A 25,170-nucleotide genomic window follows, 5' to 3' on the forward strand; every position below is an offset into this window, starting at 1 on the left:
ATTTAATAGATGCTTGTTAAATATTTGTTGAGTAAATGAATAAGTGGCAAAGGGAAAGAAATGCCAGAAATGCTCTTCCAAGATAACAGCAATAAAAACAGACGTGGTATCTGGATAAAAATAATTATAATTGTATAGATAGGGACCAATGGTAAACAAAGGCATCTTTTACCTTCTATACCTTGAGGGTGTATGTAGTGGCTATTCCTGGTTGTCAACTTGACTATATTTGGAATGAACTACAATCCAGAATTGGAAGGCTCACCAGTGACCCTTATCTGGAGGCTTGGAGATCCTTATCTGGATCTTGATATGGAGATCTTGAGCCATAGTGGCTATGGATTCCAGAAGATTGAATCTCCGAGTTTAAGGAAAACACCTTTAATCTGGGCTACACCTTTCATCTGGGATGAAAGGTGTGGTGGAACACATCTTTAATCTGGGCTACACCTTCTTTTGGAGACAATATAAGGACATTGGAAGAAGGGAGTCTAGCTCTTGCTCCTTCGCCTGCTTGCTGTGTGAGGCTGTGTGAGACTGAGTAACTGCTAGATCCTTGGACTTCCATTCACAGCTGCGACTGAACAATTGTTGGGAATTGGGCTGCCGACTGTAAGTCATCAATAAATTCCTTTACTATCTAGAGACTGTCCATAAATTCTGTGACTCGAGAGAACCCTGACTAATACAGTGTACAAGAGCAGAACCTCACCTACCCGGATCTGGCAGTGTTTCTTGGGGATAATGTAAAGGATATTTTGAAGTGCTACATAATTCAGAGGTAGGAGCCATCACCAGGAACTTGAAGGAATGGAGAGATTTTTTTTAAGAGAGAAGACTGAATGGGGCTTTGGAGTTTAAGCAGGTTTCAATCAGAGAGAGGATGGTGGCTGAGGGTATGTGTCTTCATAACACAAGTGTATAGTTTGCATAATATTTGTGACTCAAGAGAATGTAGGCAAGTGGAAGCTAGATGAATTTAAGGCTTTGTGCACAGGATCCAGGAGAAGATAGGAGTTAGGGCAGTTATGATGAGAAGTGAAAGAGCTGGAGGTGATAATTATTTGTTATCAGACTGTGATTTCAAGAGATGTGACTCACAGATACTGCAGTAGCTCTTGGTGATTGGGCGAGGATTCTAGTGGGGAGAAATAAGAACAAACGGTGAAAATCCTGCTTTTGAACCTAGGAAATCTGGAAAAGAGCATTTTCAGGGCTGCAAATAGGGAAACCAAAAAGGGAAACTGTTTTGGGGTGTGTTGTGGTGATAAGAAGAGACCACTGATTAACCAAAACTTTCAGCCATTTTGTTAATATGGAGACTACCTTTGAATTCTTTAGCTAGCACTATATGCTACATACAGCAAGTTCTGAATGAGTGTTATTGATGGATATCATCATGGATGGTAAACCAGTTTCCTTCTCTCTAGTGGTAAGGCTAAAGGTCACTTTGGGCCTTTATCCCCTTTAACTCAGACTTAGAGATATTTTCCAGGCATCATAACTTATCAGCTCCTACTGACTCTTCCGCAGTGATCAAATTTACAGGTCCAAGTCTGACTTGCCATTTATAGCAGTGCAACCAAAGGTCGCAGAAAGTCTCTAGTACTTGAACATTTGGATTTTTTTTTTTTTTTTTTAGCGTTTTCAGTTTCAGAACATCTCTGCTGATTGGGTATGTTAGCAGGTAGAGACAGGAGGATTGGGAGTTTAAGGCCAAATTGTGATATATATATATATATATATATATATATATATATATATATCCCTGACTCAGACAAAACAAAACAAACCCCAAACCAATGAGCACTTCTGCCAACCCCAAAAGTTAGTTAGGAATACTCCTCATATTCTCCACATAACTGATCCTTCCATTTTCTGGCCTAACTTTCTCTCATGCTCCAGCTTCCGTCTGAAATACAGATGACTGAGCCCCAGGTGGAGCCCCAACTCTCTTATTTCACAATTACCAGAAGACACTAGCAAGACAGTACTACCTGCAAGCTTATCGCTTTGCAAGTGGCTACTTTAGCCCTACCAACAAAGCCGATGGAGATTTCTAGGAATGGATAAAACCCCATATGCAATCTGTCACTGTTTAGTTTTCACTGGCAAGATTATTTGATGAAGTTAATGAATAGCAGGGTTGGAGGGGAGGAGAGGGGGCAGCTGCATTAGAGCAAGGAAGTCAAAAGCAGTCCCCAGTTCACAGACAGAAGAGGAGAAACTTTCCTTGCTGGGCAGCTTTTGCTTCTTGCCGGAAACTGGTTGTAGCTTGAGCCACTTGATGGGACACTTAACATCATCAAAATGCTATTATGGATGGCCTAATATCTGGTGCTCTGAATAAGGCTCTCCTAGACTACTCATCACTCATCTCTGGACCTTCACTTTTAGAACATTATGGTTCATGACCAGATGCTGATAGAGACATATGCAGGATGAATGAAATCTTCTATATGGGGTAATATCACACATTATGTGTCATCATGTTTTCTCTTTGTTAGGTAGCTAGACAGACATTAGTAAGTTTGGAGGATGGGCCCCTCCATTAGAATAATCTTTCCTTTCTTTAAGGTTTAGAATGCCATATGTAAAGGTGGAGGTATCAGAGCCTTGTTAAAGCTCATTAAGAGAAAGTTACTTCCTCTTGTTAAAAGAATGGATTCTGAGTTCTACCTCTGGCCCTAATGATGGAGACGTAATATTCTGATCAGCCTCAAAAGAGAATATTACATGTTGTCTCTTACCTTAAGAGTTCCATACTGCCTCTAACCACAACATTTGGGAGGCAGAGACAGGTGGATCTCTGTGAATTTCAGGCCAGCCCGCTCTACAAAGTGAATGCCAGGAGAGTCACAAGCTCTATAGTGAGACCACGTCTCAGGGGGAAAAAGAGAGTTCCATGCTTCTGAATTGGTAGAATAAATATTGTGAAAATGGGTATACTTCCAAAATTAATTTGCAGATTTCATGCAACACCTTTCAAAATTCTGATGTATTTCACAGGTTTAGAAAAATAACACAAGAATTGATATGGAACTACAAAAGACAATAGGTAGAAAAGAAATCCCAAGGAATAAGAACAATGCTGATAGCATTATAGGACCTGACCTCAAATTTTACTATAGACCTATAGTCATAAGGACAGCCTGGTATTGCTATAAAAGTAGACATTAATATCAATGAAATAGAATAAGAGAATCCAGAATAAAATGCCAAAGCTATTCCTATTTAATTTTTGACAAAGGAAGCAAAAACATATATTGGGAAAAAAATAACCTACTTAAGAAATATGCTGGAAAAACTGAATTTCTATCTGAAGAAGACAGAAATTATGTGAGTGCAAGTGCCCACAGAGGCCAGAGGAGGATCTTCTGAAGTTGGAGTTGTGAGCCACCTGTTTTGGGTGCAGGTTCTCTGGAAAAAAATCAGCAAATGGTCTTAACCACTGAGCCACCTCTCTAGACCTTCAAGCTAATTTTTTTGAAGCTCAGTTTTTTTCCTCTGTAAAATGGGGATGGTAACTGTATTTCATGGGGTTGTTGGGCGGTCAGCCTGGTCTACAGAGCGAGTTCCAAGACAGCTAAGGCTACACAAGGAAACAAACAAGAGATTGAATGAAAAATGCAAATGGCAGAAAGTGAGCCGCCCCCTGGGAGGCAGAGGTTTAGGGTAGGGGCAGGGTGAGGAGTGCTGGGAGGAGCCAATGGTGTGAGCCTTAGCCTGGGGTTTGAGATCTAACAGAGATAACGTGCATAAATTGTCTCTCATTCACAACCTTTAAGTTCTCTAACTCTTTAGTTGATAGGTACTAGTTTGACAATGCTAATTTTTGCCTGCTTGTTTATACGTGGGCATTTAATTCCGACTGGCAGAGGAACACAGGGTCCCCCCATCGCTCTCCATCAAAAAGGGGGCGGGGACTGACTTGGGAACTGTCCCTCCACAGGAGCGAATGCCTGAGAAAGCACCTTCACCTTACTGCGCAGGCGCCAGGGCTTAGCGGGCCGGAACTTCCGGCGGAAGTTCCGCCTCGCGGGCCCCGTGCTCCAATCTGAGCTGGGTGTTCGGGTCGCGGGAGCGCTTTGGAGCCTCACCCGGAAGCTGTTGTCGTCTGAAGCGAGCCGCGCGAAGATGCGAATATGAAGTAAGGATTCTGTTTCTCTGCGGATAGGGGCGGGAGTGTTCTCCGCGGAAGGGAGAGTGGCTTGAGGATGGCCGCCCAGAAAGGGCGGGGACCGGTCCTCGCCCTCCGGGCCTCCGGGCGGGAGAAGCTCGGTAGGGAGAGGGCGGGCTGGGAGGAAAAGTACTTATCGCACTTACCGGCTTGCCTGCCACCCGCGCAGCCCTCTGACTAAGGTGAAGCTGATCAATGAACTGAATGAGCGAGAGGTTCAACTTGGAGTGGCGGAAAAGGTGTCTTGGCACTCGGAATACAAGCACAGCGCCTGGATCTTTGTTGGTGAGGTCCCCATTTTTCTCCAGCAGTGCCTTTCAGAGTCCGCCCCGTCCCTTCCCCTCCCCTCCCCATCCCTCTCCATCCCTCTCCCCTCCCCTCCCCTCCTCATCCCTCTCCTCTCCTCTCTCCACCCCTTCCCCTCTCCTCCCTATGCCCCCTCCCCCGGTTATTTAGTGCCCCTGGTCATCGCTTCTGAACAAGCTCATCACCTCACACTCTGGAAGCTCCTCTGCTCACAGGTCCACTTTTCAGTTGCCTTCAGCGCTTCTTAGAATTGGTATTTGCCTTTCATTCTATTCAAAACCTTGCTACTTGGCTGCTCAGAGACAGTTCATTCCACAGTCAACCTATCACGATGTCAAAGAAACGGAGGCGCAGACAGGTTACTGGACTTGCTTAAGGTCACATGCTGCAGCACTTCAAAACTGTGGGGCTTGTGCTCTTCGTCACGGTCACATACCGATCGTGTGTGTGTCTGCCCTTCCTCACAATGATTTTTCTCCTCTCCTGGGCTTCTGCTCCTAGTCCTTAGCTGTACCGTGATGTACCTGGTCAGACATTAGCTGGATTTGAAGACATTAAGGCTTGATTCAAAATTAGCTTTACTCCGGCTGAACATTTGAAAGGCCACCTGAAAATGTGACAGGATCAGGGAAAGCTACTTCTGATGAAAAGAATAGAGTCTGGAGTACACCCCTGGCCCTGGGTAGATACCAGGACATTTTCAGGAAACCTACATGTTACATACTAGTGTGCCCCTTCCTTCAGACATAATCCAACAGAGCTTTAAGTCATCTGGCCAGTAGACACCTGTCAGGAAAGCTCAGTCACCGCCAGACACGCTAGGGACACGGGAGGGAAATGATCCCCAGTGCAGGTGGTGCTGATGTCCGCCCTAAGTCTACCTGCTGCTCTGAGGCCTCGCTGAGCCCCACCTCTCCCTTTCTTTCTGTTCTCTGGGTGCTGGCGGAAATCCTGAGCCTGCTTGCCCCTAACACGCTGGGCTTTCTCATCTCACATCTAAATGTTTTCCTGTCCCTTTGCGGCTACTGCTCTGTCCCCATTTTTGTGCACTCCTGCTTGCTCCACCTCCTAATTCTGAAGGCATGGCTGCCAACCCTTCTGTAGCTCCCTCCTCCCTCCTCCTCCCGGTAGCTGGCGAATCTTACACCTTGCCTCCCTATCAGCTCTCCCTCAAATGCTAACACAATGGACCTCAAGCTTGCCCTTTAGTCTGTTTTAGAATTATTTTACCAAGATTAGAGACTGAGAGCCTTTGTAAAAGGGGAACTCTTGAGTCTCTGGGGACAATATTACCTTTCGTGTATTCTCTTTATGTCACAACCAAAATCCCGCAGTTTGCCTTTTGAAGGGATTGTGTTAAGCACTTTATATGCCTCATTTTAGTTTATTTCCATAATACTCCTGTGAGGCAAATATGTTAACGTCCCCTTTTTGCATATGAAGGAGAACATTGAGGAACATGTGAAAGGCTTCCTGTGAACCGCTTAGCACTTTCCTTGATACATCCTAGTTTGCACGTGGGGGGCAGTAACAGTGTATTGAAGTCAGTGTTTATGAAATCTGAGTCTTGTGCTGGAAATCATGTGCTTTATAGGACTTTGGGTATGAAGACTCAATGATAAGATTAATTTGGTAATTTATGACCCTAGCCTTTCCCCTCAGAGTTAATTAGTTTTTTTCTTTTTCTTTTTTTCTTTTTGAGGCACAGTTTCGCTCTGAAACTCACTGTGTAGACCAGGCTTGCCTCGAACTCAAAGGGATCTGAGAGCTAATGACTTTTCTTCCAGACAACTGTCATCGTACCCACTCTGTCATTGTATTAGGCTGATAATTTCCAGATCAAGGCTTGTTTAATCTGCACCTCCAGTGTCTGGCCTAGTGCATAGCATGCAGTGAATGCTTGATTAATGCTTGTTAAACTGGAGAATGTGTGTTTTCTTCCAGGAGGGCTTCCTTATGAATTGACAGAAGGCGACATCATCTGTGTGTTCTCACAGTAAGTCCTCTGTTAGTTCCTATCTCCTGGATGCATGGAACAGTTTGCTTCCATAGTGTATTTTTGTAACAGCAACAAAGCATTTCAAGCTGGGTGTGGAGTTGTACACCTCTAATGCCACTAGACAAGTGCCTGAGATAGGAGGATCACTTGGGGTCTGCCTAGGCTCCATAATGCATTCCAGGTCAGCCTGCACAACTAAGTGAGATCCTGCGTCAAAAAGCCACCAAAGCTATTTTAATTCTAGGGATGTCTAATGACATCCCTCCATGGGGAAGGCTAGACCCTAGATCAGTCCCAGAGAGTTACCCCATGGGAGATCCCAGAGCTGAGATCGTTTGAGAGTCTGTCCCAGGGATTTTAGTCCATTTCTGTCAGTTTTACTAAGCCTTTTTCAGCGTGGGCTTTCATTGGAACAGACTGGGATTCTCAGGAAGGTGCAGTGTTGCCCTTTTTCTTTGGGTTCTTGAAAGCTCTGGGTCATCCATGATCACAGGGCTCTCTGAGCCTTACCTGTGTGGCATTGGGCCAAACAGAAGTAGACCTTGCCTGCTAGGCTTTGTCAGCACTGCTGAGTTGTTCTTTGAAATGGCTTTACTAATTTCTACTCTAACTGGAATGCCTATTCACCCTTTATTTCTCTGTAGAAAAAGCTGTCCTATAGCTCTCTGTAGACCAGGCTGTCCTGCAGCTCTCTGTAGACCAGGCTGTCCTGCAGCTCTCTGTAGACCAGGCTGTTCTGCAGTTCTCTGTAGACCAGGCTGGCTTTGATTCAGAGATCTGTTTGCCTCTGCCTCCTGAGTGCCAGTATTAAAGGCATGTGCCACCACCACCCAGTTCAGATCTTGATCAAAGTTACCTAACTCTAAGGTAGGGGATTAAATTTGGTTTTTATTGGGATAATATTAACATTTTTTATTAACTTTCTGGGAGATTCTAACATCTTTCTGATAGTGAGTCATCCAATCTAAGAAAAATAATGTATTTTAAAAAAATGCATGTTTATGTCTTTTGGAGATTTAAAAGAGTTCTTCATATAGGCTATGTATAGTGCTTGGTTAGTAGGTGTACTTGTAAGTATTTTGTCCTTTTTTTGCTGATATTATGAAGGGAATTTCCCTTCTATTATCTCATCTGATTATTTTTGTATATAAAGGGTGACTGACTTTTAACTTTGTCCTATGATTTTACTGACTTGTTATACTGTTTATTTTTGTCATTGCTTATCATTAATGCTGTTTAATTTTCTCTCTATACTATTGTATATAATCTGCAAACAGAAAGATACTTTTACTTCTCTACTTCTTTTATCTGTTTTATCTAATTGCATTGGCTATACCTCATTATATTGTCAAATAGTTCTCAACCTTAGTTGCGAACATTCACTATTTTACATACTAGATTTTGGACTGGTATGTATATATAGAATCATGTAACTTATACATCAATTCCTGTTTTTTTTATGACTTAATTTATAAAGCTTTATTTGGAATTGGTTTTATAAGAAGTAGGGTAGACTTTCTATTTTTTTTTTTTTTTTTCCATTTTTTATTAGGTATTTAGCTCATTTACATTTCCAATGCTATACCAAAAGTCCCCCTTACCCACCCACCCCCACTCCCCTACCCACCCACTCCCCCCCTTTGGCCCTGGCGTTCCCCTGTACCGGGGCACACAAAGTCTGCGTGTCCAATGGGCCTCTCTTTCCAGTGATGGCCGACTAGGCCATCTTTTGATACATATGCAGCTAGAGTCAAGAGCTCAGGGGTACTGGTTAGTTCATAATGTTGTTCCACCTATAGGGTTGAAGATCCCTTTAGCTCCTTGGGTACTTTCTCTAGCTCCTCCATTGGGAGCCCTGTGATCCATCCATTAGCTGACTGTGAGCATCCACTTCTGTGTTTGCTAGGCCCCGGCATAGTCTCACAAGAGACAGCTACATCTGGGTCCTTTCGATAAAATCTTGCTAGTATATGCAATGGTGTCAGCGTTTGGATGCTGATTATGGGGTGGATCCCTGGATATGGCAGTCTCTACATGGTCCATCCTTTCATCTCAGCTCCAAACTTTGTTTCTGTAACTCCTTCCATGGGTGTTTTGTTCCCACTTCTAAGGAGGGGCATAGTGTCCACACTTCAGTCTTCATTTTTCTTGAGTTTCATGTGTTTAGGAAATTGTATCTTATATCGTGGGTATCCTAGGTTTTGGGCTAGTATCCACTTATCAGTGAGTACATATTGTGTGAGTTCCTTTGTGATTGTGTTACCTCACTCAGGATGATGCTCTCCAGGTCCATCCATTTGGCTAGGAATTTCATAAATTCATTCTTTTTAATAGCTGAGTAGTACTCCATTGTGTAGATGTACCACATTTTCTGTATCCATTCCTCTGTTGAGGGGCATCTGGGTTCTTTCCAGTTTCTGGCTATTATAAATAAGGCTGCTATGAACATAGTGGAGCATGTGTCCTTCTTACCAGTTGGGGCTTCTTCTGGATATATGCCCAGGAGAGGTATTGCTGGATCCTCCGGTAGTACTATGTCCAATTTTCTGAGGAACCGCCAGACTGATTTCCAGAGTGGTTGTACAAGCCTGCAATCCCACCAACAATGGAGGAGTGTTCCTCTTTCTCCACATCCTCGCCAGCATCTGCTGTCACCTGAATTTTTGATCTTAGCCATTCTCACTGGTGTGAGGTGGAATCTCAGGGTTGTTTTGATTTGCATTTCCCTGATGATTAAGGATGTTGAACATTTTTTCAGGTGCTTCTCTGCCATTCGGTATTCCTCAGGTGAGAATTCTTTGTTCAGTTCTGAGCCCCATTTTTTAAGGGGGTTATTTGATTTTCTGAGGTCCACCTTCTTGAGTTCTTTATATATGTTGGATATTAGTCCCCTATCTGATTTAGGATAGGTAAAGATCCTTTCCCAGTCTGTTGGTGGTCTTTTTGTCTTATAGACAGTGTCTTTTGCCTTGCAGAAACTTTGGAGTTTCATTAGGTCCCATTTGTCAATTCTCGATCTTACAGCACAAGCCATTGCTGTTCTGTTCAGGAATTTTTCCCCTGTGCCCATATCTTCAAGGCTTTTCCCCACTTTCTCCTCTATAAGTTTCAGTGTCTCTGGTTTTATGTGAAGTTCCTTGATCCACTTAGATTTGACCTTAGTACAAGGAGATAAGTATGGATCGATTCGCATTCTTCTACATGATAACAACCAGTTGTGCCAGCACCAATTGTTGAAAATGCTGTCTTTCTTCCACTGGATGGTTTTGGCTCCCTTGTCGAAGATCAAGTGACCATAGGTGTGTGGGTTCATTTCTGGGTCTTCAATTCTATTCCATTGGTCCACTTGTCTGTCTCTATACCAGTACCATGCAGTTTTTATCACAATTGCTCTGTAGTAAAGCTTTAGGTCAGGCATGGTGATTCCACCAGAGGTTCTTTTATCCTTGAGAAGAGTTTTTGCTATCCTCGGTTTTTTGTTATTCCAGATGAATTTGCAAATTGCTCCTTCTAATTCGTTGAAGAATTGAGTTGGAATTTTAATGGGGATTGCATTGAATCTGTAGATTGCTTTTGGCAAGATAGCCATTTTTACAATGTTGGTCCTGCCAATCCATGAGCATGGGAGATCTTTCCATCTTCTGAGATCTTCTTTAATTTCTTTCTTCAGGGACTTGAAGTTTTTATCATACAGATCTTTCACTTCCTTCGTTAGAGTCACGCCGAGATATTTTATATTATTTGTGGCTATTGAGAAGGGTGTTGTTTCCCTAATTTCTTTCTCAGCCTGTTTATTCTTTGTGTAGAGAAAGGCCATTGACTTGTTTGAGTTAATTTTATATCCAGCTACTTCACCGAAGCTGTTTATCAGGTTTAGGAGTTCTCTGTTGGAATTTTTAGGGTCACTTATATATACTATCATATCATCTGCAAAAAGTGATATTTTGACTTCCTCTTTTCCAATTTGTATCCCCTTGATCTCCTTTTGTTGTCGAATTGCTCTGGCTAATACTTCAAGTACTATGTTGAAAAGGTAGGGAGAAAGTGGGCAGCCTTGTCTAGTCCCTGATTTTAGTGGGATTGCTTCCAGCTTCTCTCCATTTACTTTGATGTTGGATACTGGTTTGCTGTAGATTGCTTTTATCATGTTTAGGTATTGGCCTTGAATTCCTGATCTTTCCAGAACTTTTATCATGAATGGGTGTTGGATCTTGTCAAATGCTTTTTCTGCATCTAACGAGATGATCATGTGGTTTTTGTCTTTGAGTTTGTTTATATAATGGATTACATTGATGGATTTTCGTATATTAAACCATCCCTGCATCCCTGGAATAAAACCTACTTGGTCAGGATGGATGATTGCTTTAATGTGTTCTTGGATTCGGTTAGCGAGAATTTTATTAAGGATTTTTGCATCGATGTTCATAAGAGAAATTGGTCTGAAGTTCTCTATCTTTGTTGGATCTTTCTGTGGTTTAGGTATCAGAGTAATAGTGGCTTCATAAAATGAGTTGGGTAGAATACCTTCTACTTCTATCTTGTGAAAAAGTTTGTGCAGAACTGGAGTTAGATCTTCTTTGAAGGTCTGATAGAACTCTGCACTAAACCCGTCTGGTCCTGGGCTTTTTTTGGCTGGGAGACTATTAATAACTGCTTCTATTTCTTTAGGGGATATGGGACTGTTTAGAAGGTCAACTTGATCCTGATTCAACTTTGGTACCTGGTATCTGTCCAGAAATTTGTCCATTTCGTCCAGGTTTTCCAGTTTTGTTGAGTATAGCCTTTTGTAGAAGGATCTGATGGTGTTTTGGATTTCTTCAGGATCTGTTGTTATGTCTCCCTTTTCATTTCTGATTTTGTTAATTAGGATTTTGTCCCTGTGCCCTTTAGTGAGTCTAGCTAAGGGTTTATCTATCTTGTTGATTTTCTCAAAGAACCAACTCCTCGTTTGGTTAATTCTTTGAATAGTTCTTCTTGTTTCCACTTGGTTGATTTCACCCCTGAGTTTGATTATTTCCTGCCGTCTACTCCTCTTGGGTGAATTTGCTTCCTTTTTTTCTAGAGCTTTTAGATGTGTTGTCAAGCTGCTAGTATGTGCTCTCTCCCGTTTTTTCTTGAAGGCACTCATAGCTATGAGTTTCCCTCTTAGAAATGCTTTCATTGTGTCCCAAAGGTTTGGGTACGTTGTGGCTTCATTTTCATTAAACTCTAAAAAGTCTTTAATTTCTTTCTTTATTCCTTCCTTGACCAAGGTATCATTGAGAAGAGTGTTGTTCAGTTTCCATGTGAATGTTGGCTTTCTGTTATTTATTTTGTTATTGAAGATCAGCCTTAGTGCATGGTGGTCTGATAGGATACATGGGACAATTTCAATATTTTTGAATCTGTTGAGGCCTGATTTGTGACCTATTATGTGGTCAATTTTGGAGAAGGTACCATGAGGTGCTGAGAAGAAGGTATATCCTTTTGTTTTAGGGTAAAATGTTCTGTAGATATCTGTCAGATCCATTTGTTTCATCACTTCTGTTAGTTTCAGTGTGTCCCTGTTTAGTTTCTGTTTCCATGATCTGTCCATTGGTGAAAGTGGTGTGTTGAAGTCTCCCACTATTATTGTGTGAGGTGCAATGTGTGCTTTGAGCTTTACTAAAGTTTCTTTAGTGAATGTGGCTGCTCTTGTATTTGGAGCATAGATATTCAGAATTGAGAGTTCCTCTTGGAGGATTTTACCTTTGATGAGAATGAAGTGTCCCTCCTTGTCTTTTTTGATGACTTTGGGTTGGAAGTCAATCTTATCAGATATTAGGATGGCTACTCCTGCTTGTTTCTTCATACCATTTGCTTGGAAAATTGTTTTCCAGCCTTTCATTCTGAGGTAGTGTCTATCTTTTTCTCTGAGATGAGTTTCCTGTAAGCAGCAAAATGTTGGGTCTTGTTTGTGTAGCCAGTTTGTTAGTCTATGTCTTTTTATTGGCGAGTTGAGACCATTGATGTTAAGAGATATTAAGGAAAAGTAATTGTTGCTTCCTGTTATTTTATTTGTTAAAGGTGGCATTCTGTTCTTGTGGCTGTCTTCTTTTAGGTTTGTTGAGGGATTACCTTCTTGTTTTTTCTAGGGCGTTGTTCCCGTTCTTGTATTGGTTTTTTTCTGTTATTATCCTTTGAAGGGCTGGATTCGTGGAGAGATAATGTGTGAATTTGGTTTTGTCGTGGAATACTTTGGTTTCTCCCTCTATGATAATTGAGAGTTTGGCTGGGTATAGTAGCCTGGGCTGCAGTTTGTGTTCTCTTAGTGTCTGTATAACATCTGTCCAGGCTCTTCTGGCTTTCATAGTCTCTGGTGAAAAATCTGGTGTAATTCTGATAGGCTTGCCTTTATATGTTACTTGACCTTTTTCCCTTACTGCTTTTAGTATTCTATCTTTATTTAGTGCATTTGATGTTCTGATTATTATGTGTCGGGAGGAATTTCTTTTCTGGTCCAGTCTATTTGGAGTTCTGTAGGCTTCTTGTATGTTCATATGCATCTCATTCTTTATATTTGGGAAGTTTTCTTCAATAATTTTGTTGAAGATGTTTGCTGGACCTTTGAGTTGAAAATCTTCATTCTCATCCACTCCTATTATCCGTACGTTTGGTCTTCTTATTGTGTCCTGGATTTCCTGGATATTTTGAGTTAGGATCTTTTTGCATTTTCCATTTTCTTTGATTGTTGTGCCGATGTTCTCTATGGAATCTTCTGCACCTGAGATTCTCTCTTCCATCTCTTGTATTCTGTTGCTGATGCTCAAATCTATGGTTCCAGATTTCTTTCCTAGGGTTTCTATCTCTAGTGTTGCCTCGCTTTGAGTTTTCTTTATTGTGTCTACTTCCCTTTTTAGGTCTAGTATGGTTTTGTTCATTTCCATCACCTGTTTGTATGTTTTTTCCTCTTTTTCTGTAAGGACTTCTACCTGTTTGATTGTGTTTTCCTGTTTTTCTTTAAGGACTTGTAACTCTTTAGCAGTGTTCTCCTGTATTTCTTTAAGTGATTTATTAAAGTCCTTCTTGATGTCCTCTACCATCATCATGAGATATGCTTTTAAATCTAGGTCTAGGTTCTCAGGTGTGTTGGGGTTCCCTGGACTGGGCGAAGTGGGTGTGCTGGGTTCTGGTGATGGTGAGTGGTCTTGGTTCCTGTTAGTAAGATTCCTCCGTTTACCTTTCGCCATCTGGTAATCTCTGGAGTTAGTAGTTATAGTTGACTCTGTTTAGAGATTGTTCTTCTGGTGATTCTGTTACCGTCTATCAGCAGACCTGGGAGACAGATTCTCTCCTCTGAGTTTCAGTGCTCAGAGCACTCTCTGCTGGCAAGCTCTCTTACAGGGAAGGTGCGCAGATATCTTGTATTTGGACCTCCTCCTGGCCGAAGAAGAAGGCCCAAAACAGGACCTTTCTCAGACACTGTGTTGCTTTGGCAGTTCCCAGGTGGTACAGACTCTCACCTAAGCAGACTAAATTCCTAAGTTCCTTGGAGTCCCGGGACCAAGATGGCGACCGCTGCTGCTGTGGCTTAGGTCGCCTCCCCAGCCGGGCGGGCACCTGTCCTCTGGTCTGGAAGGTGGCCGGCTGTCCCCGGCCCACACAGGGTGCTGCCTCAGCGCCTCTGTGCTTCTGCCTGTTCCAGAAGCTGTCAGGTTCTCTGGCGCACCCTCTCACCTGTTCAGACTAATTTCCTAAGTTCGGCGGGTCCCGGACCAAGATGGCGACCGCTGCTGCTGTGGCTTAGGCCGCCTCCCCAGCCGGGTGGGCACCTGTCCTCTGGTCCGGAAGGTGGCCGGCTGTCCCCGGCCCACACAGGGTGCTGCCTCAGCGCCTCTGTGCTTCCGCCTGTTCCAGAAGCTGTCAGGTTCTCTGGCGCACCCTCTCACCTGTTCAGACTAATTTCCTAAGTTCGGCGGGTCCCGGACCAAGATGGCGACCGCTGCTGCTGTGGCTTAGGTCGCCTCCCCAGCCGGGCGGGCACCTGTCCTCTGGTCCGGAAGGTGGCCGGCTGTCCCCGGCCCACACAGGGTGCTGCCTCAGCGCCTCTGTGCTTCTGCCTGTTCCAGAAGCTGTCAGGTTCTCTGGCGCACCCTCTCACCTGTTCAGACTAATTTCCTAAGTTCGGCGGGTCCCGGACCAAGATGGCGACCGCTGCTGCTCGACTTTCTATTTTGTATTCAATTAATTTCTGCTTTGGTCTTTATTAAAGCCTGTTTTAAGTTTGTTTTATTTTATTTTCATTCTTTTTAAGGAATCAAATTCTTTAAGGTTACAATTTTCCCTAAGTATAGCTGGCTTAGCTACATCCTACAAATTTTCATGTATTTTATTCTTTTTTTTTTAATTTCTAAGTGGTATACCATAGACATTTTAATTTATTTTTCATTTTAGTTCATCCAACTATTAGCTAAGAGAATAGGTTTCAAGTTCTAGTTAGTAGCAAGTTTTTTAAAAATTATTTTTTAAAAAAATTATGGATGTTTTGCTTACATGTATGTCTGCACCATGTGAGAGATAGAAGAGGGCACTGGATTCCTTGGAACTGGAGTTACTGATGGCTGTGAGCCTCTAAGTGTGCGCTTGGAATTGAACCTGGGTCCTCTGGAAGAGTAACCAGTGATCTTCACTATTGAGTCATCTCTCTAGTTCCAGTAGCAGGATTTTGTTTAAACTATTATTTCTAGTTTTATCACACTGATTTTTGAGTATATGTTGTAGGTATTAGAATTTATTTTTAACAACTTTAACTCTTTACTTTCAACCTACTGTGTCATTTACAGTATTCTTATTATGTGAATTTTAAATGAATAAAACTTTTTATAAAATAGATATGGGGAGATTGTCAACATTAATCTTGTGAGAGACAAGAAGACTGGGAAATCCAAAGGATTCTGTTTCCTGTGCTATGAAGACCAGAGGAGCACAGTTCTGGCTGTTGACAATTTCAATGGAATTAAGGTAAATGTGCTTACTGTGTGCTCTTTGGCTGACCTTTTCCTGTGGATGGGTGAGGCTTCGCTTTTTTTGCCTCTGTTTACAGCTGCACGAATAGTACTGGTCATCTGGGTGTACCGTGGGGGTTGTGGAAGTGAGTAGACACACTTGGATAGGGAAGGATTCCAGGAAACCATTTTCTGGCTCATGCACCTTCCAGGAATTGTAACTTTCCCCTGTTTGTTAGCAAACTTGTTCTAGAAACGTGGGTCTGCGCCCCCTTATCTGGCAGATGTTTTTATGCACATTTTCCATCTGTTCTAGTACATTAGAGAATGAAGAGCCTAGGGACACTGCTCTTGGATATTGTGCTGTGTCAGGGAACTGGGAGCTTCATCATGGCTTGATGAGCTACGAGCCATGTGTATCTAGTCAATGACTTTTGTGACTTAACATATTGGCTCCTGGAAATTCTCTAGTTAAAATCTGATGACCAAGTCTATAAAAGTAAGCCATTCTGAAATTTTAAGGGAGTGGCATTCACAAGAAATCACCATCAGAGGAAAATTGCTTTTTCAAAAAGTGTATCAAAATGAGAAATAGAATGGATGACAGAAGCTTTTGAGGCTTTTAAGTAAAAGCCTCAAAGTAGAAGTAAAAATGTACCCTTGTAGTGGAACAGTGAAATTAATCTTTAGGTCTTAGATGATGTTGCCCACATAGTAAGTGTATGTGCTTGAAAACAGACTATATACAGGGTAAAGGATTCATTTTATTCTTGTTCTCTTGGAAACCTCTAGCTTATAGCCCAGTAATCCTTGGGAACTAGAAGTTCCTATATGGTAGGAGTAGGGCTAGGGATGGAGCTCAGAGACGAGAGTGCCTCTCTGTCATAGTCAACCAGTACCCCAGAGCTGTGGCTCTAGCTGCATATGTAGCAGAGGATGGCCTAGTCGGCCATCAATGGGAGGAGAGGCCCTTGGTCCTGGGAAGGTTCTATGTCCCAGTACAGGGGAATGCCAGGGCCAGGAAGCTGGAGAGGGTAGGTAGGGGAGCAGGGCAGGGGAGTGTATAGGGGACTTTTGGGATAGCATTTGAAATGTAAATGAAGAAAATATCTAATAAAAATAGAAAAAAAAGACCGTAAGTTCAATACCACCGCCACCTCTACTGCCACTGCCATCACAATCAAAGGCAACAACAAAAGAAGTTTGTTCCCTTGGTCTCATTTTGCCTCCTGATTACTTTGTTGAAAAAGCAGCCATAGCACTAAATTTCATGTTTCTAGTCCTCATGTTTTCCTAGGGCATGCTGTTTTCTTGTTAAATGTATATAACTTTGTATATATGAACACACATTCATGAGTGTGATGCCTTAGGTCAGGCGTCATTCCTTAGAATCTGTCTACCTTCTACCTCCCCCCCCCAAACTTTATATTTTTTGTTTTTGCAAGACAGGGTTTCTCTGTGTGGCCCTTGCTGTTCTGGAACTAGCTCTGTAGACCAAGCTGGCCTCAAACTCAAGGAAATTTACCTGTCTCTGGGATTAACCACCACTGCCAGGTTCTTCCTCTTCTTCTTCCTCTTCTTTCTTTCTTTCTTTCTTTCTTTCTTTCTTTCTTTCTTTCTTTCTTTCTTTCTTTCTTCCTTCCTTCCTTCCTTCCTTCCTTCCTTCCTCTCTCTCTCTCTCTCTCTCTCTCTCTCTCTCTCTCTCTCTTTCTTTCTTTCTTTCTTTTGACAAGATCTCTTATTTCTCTGGAACTTATCAAGTAGGGTAGGTCTGTCTGTCTTCTCTCTCTCTCTCTCTCCTTCTCTCCTCCCCTCCTCCCTCTCCCTCCCTCTCCCTCTTTCTTTCTTTCTTTCTTTCTTTCTTTCTTTCTTTCTTTCTTTCTTTCTTTCTTTCTTTCTTCCTTCCTTCCTTCCTTCCTTCCTTCCTTCCTTTCTTCCTTTCTTCCTTTATCTCCCACTCTCTGGAAATTATCAAGTAGGCTAGTATTCTTATCTAGCCTCACAATGCTAGAATTACAAGTGTATGCCATCACACTAATATTATGTGGGTTCTTCGTATTAACCTCAGGTTCTTATTCTTATAAGGCAAGTTTTACCAACTGAACACAGTTCCTTATAGACAATCAGTTGTGCTTTAAATTGTAAATTCTCACAGTTTTTCATGATGCTGTGCTTTAGGGCAATACTTCTGAGTGTTTTTTTTAAACTTCGTGATACACACAGAATATGAAGAGATTTGCATGACACCTGTAGTATATCAAGGGAGGAGGGTGGGCTCTGTGCATAATTGGTCTAGAGGGCTCACTTGCCCCCAGGCCCCATTTAGCTGCCCAGAGTGCTGTGCATTAATGTATGCCTTCTTTAATCATTTCTTTATACAAGGCAATGGGTGTGCCTCAAACCTTGCTTCCTTAGTTGTTTAAATAGTCTGATGCGGGAGCTCTTTGCTGAAACATTTCCCCTTTGCTTAGATTAAAGGAAGAACTATCCGTGTGGACCATGTGTCAAACTACCGGGCTCCTCAGGAATCAGAAGATGTGGATGATGTGACTAGAGAGCTCCAAGAGAAGGGCTGTGGGGTTAAAACACCCCCATCAAGTCCTCCTGAAGTCTCTGAAGATGAAGATGCCAAGCTCACAAAAAAGCACAAAAAAGGTAGCATATTAAAACTCAGGAGAAGAGTGGGTAGCCTTAGTGTCTTTGCCAAGCATGCACAGATAGTCAACAATCCACTCCTCATTGCAAAAGGGGAAGGTGTGAGAATGCTTACTGTGGTCACGAAAGCAGAGGTATCTAAGGGAGGAAGGCTAGTCGTGCGGGCAGAATTAATGTGCTCTGAAACCCTTGCGGATCTCAAAGTGATATTGTTTTTGGAGACAGCCCTTCTGTGTGGGGTTGTTTTGTACAACTTGACCCATCAGGAGTAACAGGTGTCCTATTTGATTCTTAGAGACATTTGTCAGGAGGCATAACCTGTGACTGCTTCCTGCTGCTGCCTGGGATGTGTATAGTACATGTGCATTCTCCATCTGCTAGCTAGCATGGGGACGTTTTGGAATGTCTCAGTTTTACATGATCTACAGAGATAAGAAAGGCACATTTTAAAGAGATTTTTTTTGTGTGTGTTTTCTTTTTCTTCTTGATTGCCCCCTTCCAGACAAAAAAGAGAAAAAGAAAAGGAAGAAAGAGAAGACGGAAGGGCAGGCCCAGGCAGAGCAGCCGTCCTGCTCCAGAAGCGCGACAGTGAAGGAGAAGAAGGATGAGCGCGCTTCCAGGAAGCACAGTAGCAAGACTTCCGAGAGAGCACAGAAGTCAGAACACAGAGAGAGCAAGAAGAGTCACTCGGGCTCCCCTGATGGCAGGAGTTCCTACCATGCTAGGGCAGAGGACCCTGAGTGCAAGGCAAGGAAAGAGAAACCCAAGCATGAGCACAAGTCCGCCAGCAGGAGGGAGGCCGAGGAGAAGAGCAGAGAGAGGGAGAGAGGGAGGAGCTCGGGGACTCATTCCGGCAGGCACAGGGGGCATTCTGATGGGCGGAGCCATAGAAGTAGAAGTAGGAGTAGGAGTCCAGATAAGTCCCATAGGCACAAAAAGTACAGGCACTCTCGGGAGCGGGACTCCTACCATGGCAGTGACCGGAGACATCACTGAAGCCTGATTCAGCTGATTTTGGTTGCATAATGTCAGTTTCTCTTGGTTGCTGTTATTTCTGTATATAAAGATTCAAGATTGAATTCTTTCAATCCCTTACCTGACAGAGTTGGTGAAAAGATCAATAGCTAGATATCTACATTAAAAACAAACAAACATGATCCGTTGTATCTGGGAAAATATTTAGTATTGACCAGAGTATGTGCCTAAAATTTGGCTTGTAAATTTGACCCTTAAACCCACAAACCTCTGATTTAAGATGAGATTGCCAGGGAAGTCAAAACACAAGGCAGTGCTGGAGTGCTAGTCTCCACGTTAGCTATTTAGAGCCCAGCACTGTAGGGCCTACCAGACGGCAGGTACACCTGTGAAGAGTTGCAGCTCATGAGATTTGATGAGCTTAATAAGGATGTGATAGGATTCCTGAGGCCAGCCAGTTCCTTCCCCTTTGCATTTCCTCTTGCCATGCTAGGGATGGAACCCAGGTCTTTGCACATGCCAAGTGCTCTGCTACTCAGCTAGAGCCCAGTTCCCTTTATTTGGTTTTTAGTTTTTGATATGGTTACAGACATGTCTGTGTATTTTTTCTTTGTAACTTATTTATTTGTATTGAGATGAAATTCATATAAAATAAAGTTAACCATTTAAACAGTTCGGGGCATTTGGTCCACTCAGTATTGGATTACTAAATACGATTTTCTTGTATCCGAACATTGTTTATACATTCTCTAGTCGTAGTAGAGACAATCCCTGAATGAGCACAAACAGGCTTTTGTTTCTGTGGATTCAGCTCTTTGATACTTTTCTCATTTCTGTGAAAAAAGCCCTATCACTTCTCATGCCCACTCAAATTCATAACCTTTTATTCTTTAATTACTTACTGTTACTTATAAATATTGAATAATTAGATAAATGGAACCTGATGGAGTCTGTTTAGTGTACATTTAGGTTTTAGGGTTGACCACTTGTTTAGATAAACATTTAGGGAACTCTTCTTGGGGCAGACTGATTTTCCCTCTCATTAGTCTTTAATTGCCCATAGTTCTTCACCTAGGGCTGGGGCCTTTGAGATTTTCCCTATCCACCCTGGCAAGTGAACGATGTAATTCTTGAGCTCTCATGTGAGCAGCCACATTGCTAATAGACTCATGTCCCTTAGAATCTTTCCACCCCTTCCTCTGGGATGTGCCCAGAGCTTTAGGTGGAGGGATGTGTTGTAGGTGTAGTAATTGGGGCTGGACACCCTATTGTCAGTTCTCTGCATTTTGACTAGTTACTACTGTAATTGTCTCCGTTGTGAAGAGACACTTCTTGAGGCTGGGAGGAGCCCACTGTGTAGCAGCAGTGGCGGCAGCATGGGTCCTTGCCCACCTTTTGCTGAGCCTCACTGGCCTGGGCTATGGGCGGCGGATGGCGTCATGGAGGGGGCGCTGCCGTGTAGGAGACTTTAAGTTGCATCATGGCCAACACCTTCCAGCAGGCAGGGCACCATAGCTGCAGGAGCTTTAGGACGCTGGCCCTGTGCAGGCAGCCGCAGGGAGTCGCAGAAGGAGCGCAAGAGCCTCATGCACAGCAGCCAGATAGCCTTGGGGACCCGCAGCCACCAGGCCAGAAGCGGACTCCTATAAGAGGGAAGCAGCAAGGATGGAATGACAACAGGGGGACAGACGTGATGCTTGATAGAGCAGAGCGAAGGTCCTACAGGGAATGCCAGCCCTATGACACTGAGAGACAGGCTGGCTTGGCAGCAGAAAAGTTTACCGATGAGAAACCAGTTGACAGGTTTGATCGAGACACTACTGAGAGGGCGTGGAGGCCCCAGAGGAGGTCTGAGGAACAGAGCTTTTGACTCCTTTGACCAAAGAGGGAAACGAGATTTTAAAAGCTACAGTAGCAATGATAAAGCAAACAGAATGGAGGACAGTGTGGGTGGCTGTGGCATTTGCCTCTGGGCATCAGGTGAAGACACTAGTGATACAGAGCCACCTGCACCCATGGAAGAGACCTGGATGGTGGAGGAGTGCCAGGGCGCCCTGGACGAGGAGTCTGCAGCCAAAATTCCTGAGCTGGAGGTAGAAGAGCAAAGTCAAGTCCAAGGGATGACCTTAGATGAGTGGAAAACCTTCAAAAACAAGGCAGACCAAAGCCTGCCTTCAATATCCGGAAGCCGGAGTCCACAGTGCCGTCCAAGGCAGTGGTGATTCCCAAGTCCGAATACAGAGACCATATGGAGAATGAGTATGAGGGTGGGTCTCCTGTCTTCCCGAAAGCTGGCAGTGCTAGCACATCCCAGCTGGAGAGTAACTTTGGTAACCTTCCTCGCCTTGGTCGGGGAGCCAGAGGCAGCACCCGGGAAGGCCGAGGAAGGATCAGAAGGAACAGAGAACTATGGCCCCCTGAGAAGAAGTGGTGACCCAAGATGTTGCTCCCAACCCGGATGACCCTGAGGACTTCCTCGCCCTGGCCTAACAGCCACTCCCCTGCAGCAGAGCAGCACTACGAAGAGACTTTCCTTGCTGCGAGAAGAGTCAGACTAAGAACAGTAGATGTCGCTTTTCCTATGTCGTGTGAAATTGTTGCACTTTTTCCGCTCTGTGGCATGTGGGGTTCCCATGAGGTCAGGCCCTTTTCCCAGATAGCGACTTTGTAAGGAGTAATGTTTAAATGTGTACATAGATTCTAACAATTCCAGCACAGAAGTACGCAGTAAAGTAAATTAGAAAACAGAACTGCTGGGCACGGTGGCGCACGCCTTTAAACCTAGCACTTGGGAGGCAGTGGCAGGCAGATCCGAATTCAAGGCCAGCCTGGTCTACAGAGTGAGTCTTGAAAAACAAGATGAGAAAACTCCTTTAGTGTTTCAGGACACGTGGTGACGTGGAGAGCTGCTCGTGGAGGGCAGACCTACCCTAATTTTCATACCATTCATCTGGTATTCTTCAATTCTGAGAAAACTCCTGAGTTGTGGTTTAGACCTGTGTGCCAGAGACAACCAAGCACTCTGAAGCAGAGGAAGTGCTGGTTTTCAGTAGCGCTAGAAACTACCTCGTGGTCTGTGTGTGCACGCACCCTCACTTAGTATGTGTGTGCAGAGTTGGGGTTCAGGCGGTTGTTGAGTATAACTATGTGATTTAATTCACTAATCAAATGAAAAGGTTTCCTGATAGAAGTGCATTTTTTCTCTTCCCTCAACACTAGTGCTGGAATTCAGCACTGTGGACTCTGAGCAGACTGACTTGTAACTCAGTCGCATCTCCTGACTGCGAACATTAGGCTGGTCCCTCCCCTGGGCTGTGCCCCAGTTCCTGTGTGGTTCTTAAGGCCTCTGGTGGAGGGTTAAGGTTAGGGCCCACCTCAGAGGCTCAATCACCCCAAACAGCTTGAGACCTAGGGCCACCCATCCACCCACTGGCAAAACTAGGGAAGATTCATTGTGTGGGGGTGGGGGTGGGGACCAGCCAAGGTGTTGGACAGCAGTGGAGATGGAGGTTAGCCGGTTGTGCTTGCAATGGAAACTTGCTCCCCAGACCTGTGCTCTGCCCCTTGGCTACAAAGTCTGAGATGGTGCTGAACTGGAACCCAGGTGTACATGAAGGTTGGTATTATATTCCTTCTGAACTTTGTTAAAGTTCAACAACCGAACTCTTGGGGGTTGGTTGAGTCATCCAAGTTGCAGCTCTCTAGATGTAACTATTGAGGATGTTTGCTTTGGGTGACCACCTGCTTCTGACTGACCGCGTGTTTATTAAATGAATGAGGACAAAGGTCAAAAAGAAAAGCTTCTTTGATGAGGGGTGAAAGCTACACTCACATTGCTGTGTATAAAGAATTTAGAGTGCAGTTAAGAGTCAACACTAGGAAAGTGGTAGTAGTGGGTTTTCTAAGATCCATCACCTCGTAGCTGTGAATGGCTGACTAAGATTGTAGCACGAGACATGATTTTCCCCCCTTTGAATGGACCTAAGTCTAATTAGACAGCTGTTGGTTCCCACCAAAATATAAGTGCCACTATTGAACCTATAGGGATAACTTGCTGTACTGATCACTGCAAATGGTCGGCGTCAGAGCTGCTTAGGATTGGTCGCTTCCTCTCTGGGCAGCTTGTTAATACCTTTGGTATAATTAAGTCTAGTCCTCAGGGAGGAGGTTGTCAGGTCAGATCCAGCTCAAATCCTCTTGGCTCCTATGTCCAAAGTGGGTGGTGCCTTCAGCAATAGAGTCTGACTTTCAATGTCAGGGAGGCAACCAAAGGTAACAGCAATAACCTATAGATTTTAGGTACAACCTCCCTCCCCCAAATTCTGGGTTGACATACTTCAGTTAACAAGAACAGTTAGCTAGAAGAGAAACTTCAGAAGCAAAAAAATTGAGGTTAGGCTATCCCAGAACAATAAACTTTGATAGATTAGGTCTTTATTTTCATTGGGCAGGTAGTACTGTCTAAATTTTGAGTTTTATGGCCTAAATTGTTTTTCCATCATGGAGTCAGCTGTGCTAAAGTCAGTCCAGGGGTCTGTTACTTTCCACACTGGTTTTGGTAAATGAGTAAAATAGCAGATGTACCCTGCTCTAACGAGGTATAGTTGGTTCTATGCCAGGTCTGGCATGGCCCTGGTGGGGACAGAATGTCAAGGTTCCTGCCCCCTGGTACAGGACCAGTGGGTGTGGGCCTCCATGAGGGTCATGGCTGCTGTGAGCTTGAGGTTTGTTTGTATAATAATGTACATATTTTAACATTCCTTCAAGGGATGTCCTTTGGGAGGCGAAGGTGTCCTTGGGAGGCTAATGTCTCAGCAAAGTGGTAAATGCTGGGACCTTCAGGACAGCCCTTAGGTCTATGCAAACGAACTCTAAAAACATGGCGAAGTGGAAACTTAAGGGTTCTTTGGAAAATCAGTTTTGTTGCATGGTGTTTTACTGGGGTAAACATGTGAAGGAGTGTTACTCTGAAATGGAAACAAGTGAAAGGTTGTTCTGCTAAAGCAAACATGTGAAAGGACATATGATGAAGGATTCTTCCCTAACAGCACACATGTGTTGGTATAGCTCCATTTGTTGGGACTCCATAGAGAGAAACAAATCAAAAAACTTCTGGTGGTGTACTGCAGGTGTTTGAGGCTTCAGCAGACTCGGGCTGATTGACAGACACATGTGCTGAGGCAAGACCTGTGGAGGATATGTGATGTTTGGAGGGACTTTAAATAGGACTCCACAGACAGGGACGTTAAAGCAAATGTGTGCTTGTTGTCTCCTAAGAATCACAGGGCTGGGGGGGGTCACAGGATGCTGATTCATAGGATAATCAAAAGGAAACCTGGAATAAATGACTAGATTGATATTGAAAATAAAGGTCTGGGCTTATGATCTATAAGAGATGAGCCACCCACAGAAATTTTTAGAATAGCAAGAGAGAGCTGCTTGGAGAACTATCCGGAGTGCAACAGAGCTGTCTGGAGATCTCCACAGAAAGCAGATCAGAGAGAAAGCAGAATAGAGAGAAAACAGACTGGAAAGCTGTCTCCAGCAGAATACAGGCCACCAACTTGGACCCACGATTTGACTTCGATCATTTGTTTCACTGATCCCAGACACCCCTTCTCTCAGAAGCCCTCACCAAGCGAATCCTAAGAATCAATTGTACTAAACTGGTACATAATTGGCCATATAGTTTAAGATGCAGGGCTCCACTGTTAATCCAATCAGAATAGGAATTAAAGGTCCAGCCAGTGTTGAGAGCAGAGTAGCTTGCCAGGGGGATCAAAAGAGACTGGTATCAATTCTTTGATTTATGTCTTTGCCTCTTTCAGTTTTTGAGGTTTTCCCCAGGCATGGCAAGATTTTTCTAATTACTCCTGATCAATTGGCATAGAAACAACAGGTTTCTCCCAAAGTCATAGTTTCCTTTATCCAATGAGAAGTAAGTCTAAGCCTCTTCAATTTTGTGTGTGTGTGTGTGTTTTGTTTTCCTTTTTCTCTTTTTTTATAATGATCATTATTTTATTTTTTATCTTTTAACATGTATAAGAAATAAATGTAATAAACCAAATACATGGACAAAAAATACAAGAATC

At 43.5% G+C, this 25,170-nt stretch overlaps 1 protein-coding gene and 1 pseudogene across 1 annotated transcript; both read left to right on the plus strand.

Moving 5' to 3' along the window:
• Nucleotides 1–4,033: 4,033 nt before the first annotated feature.
• On the plus strand, nt 4,034–19,749 carry Rbmx2 (RNA binding motif protein, X-linked 2). The gene is made up of 6 exons (NM_173376.3): nt 4,034–4,150; nt 4,350–4,465; nt 6,431–6,482; nt 15,335–15,464; nt 17,920–18,103; nt 18,606–19,749. The coding sequence occupies exons 1-6, from the start codon at nt 4,146–4,148 to the stop codon at nt 19,097–19,099; spliced, it is 981 nt and encodes a 326-aa protein (NP_775552.1). The 5' UTR covers nt 4,034–4,145; the 3' UTR covers nt 19,100–19,749.
• On the plus strand, nt 20,596–21,565 carry Gm7770 (predicted gene 7770; annotated as a pseudogene).

The sequence above is a fragment of the Mus musculus genome, chromosome X, assembly GCF_000001635.26.
Source record: "Mus musculus strain C57BL/6J chromosome X, GRCm38.p6 C57BL/6J".
NCBI classification, from domain to species: Eukaryota; Metazoa; Chordata; class Mammalia; order Rodentia; family Muridae; genus Mus; species Mus musculus.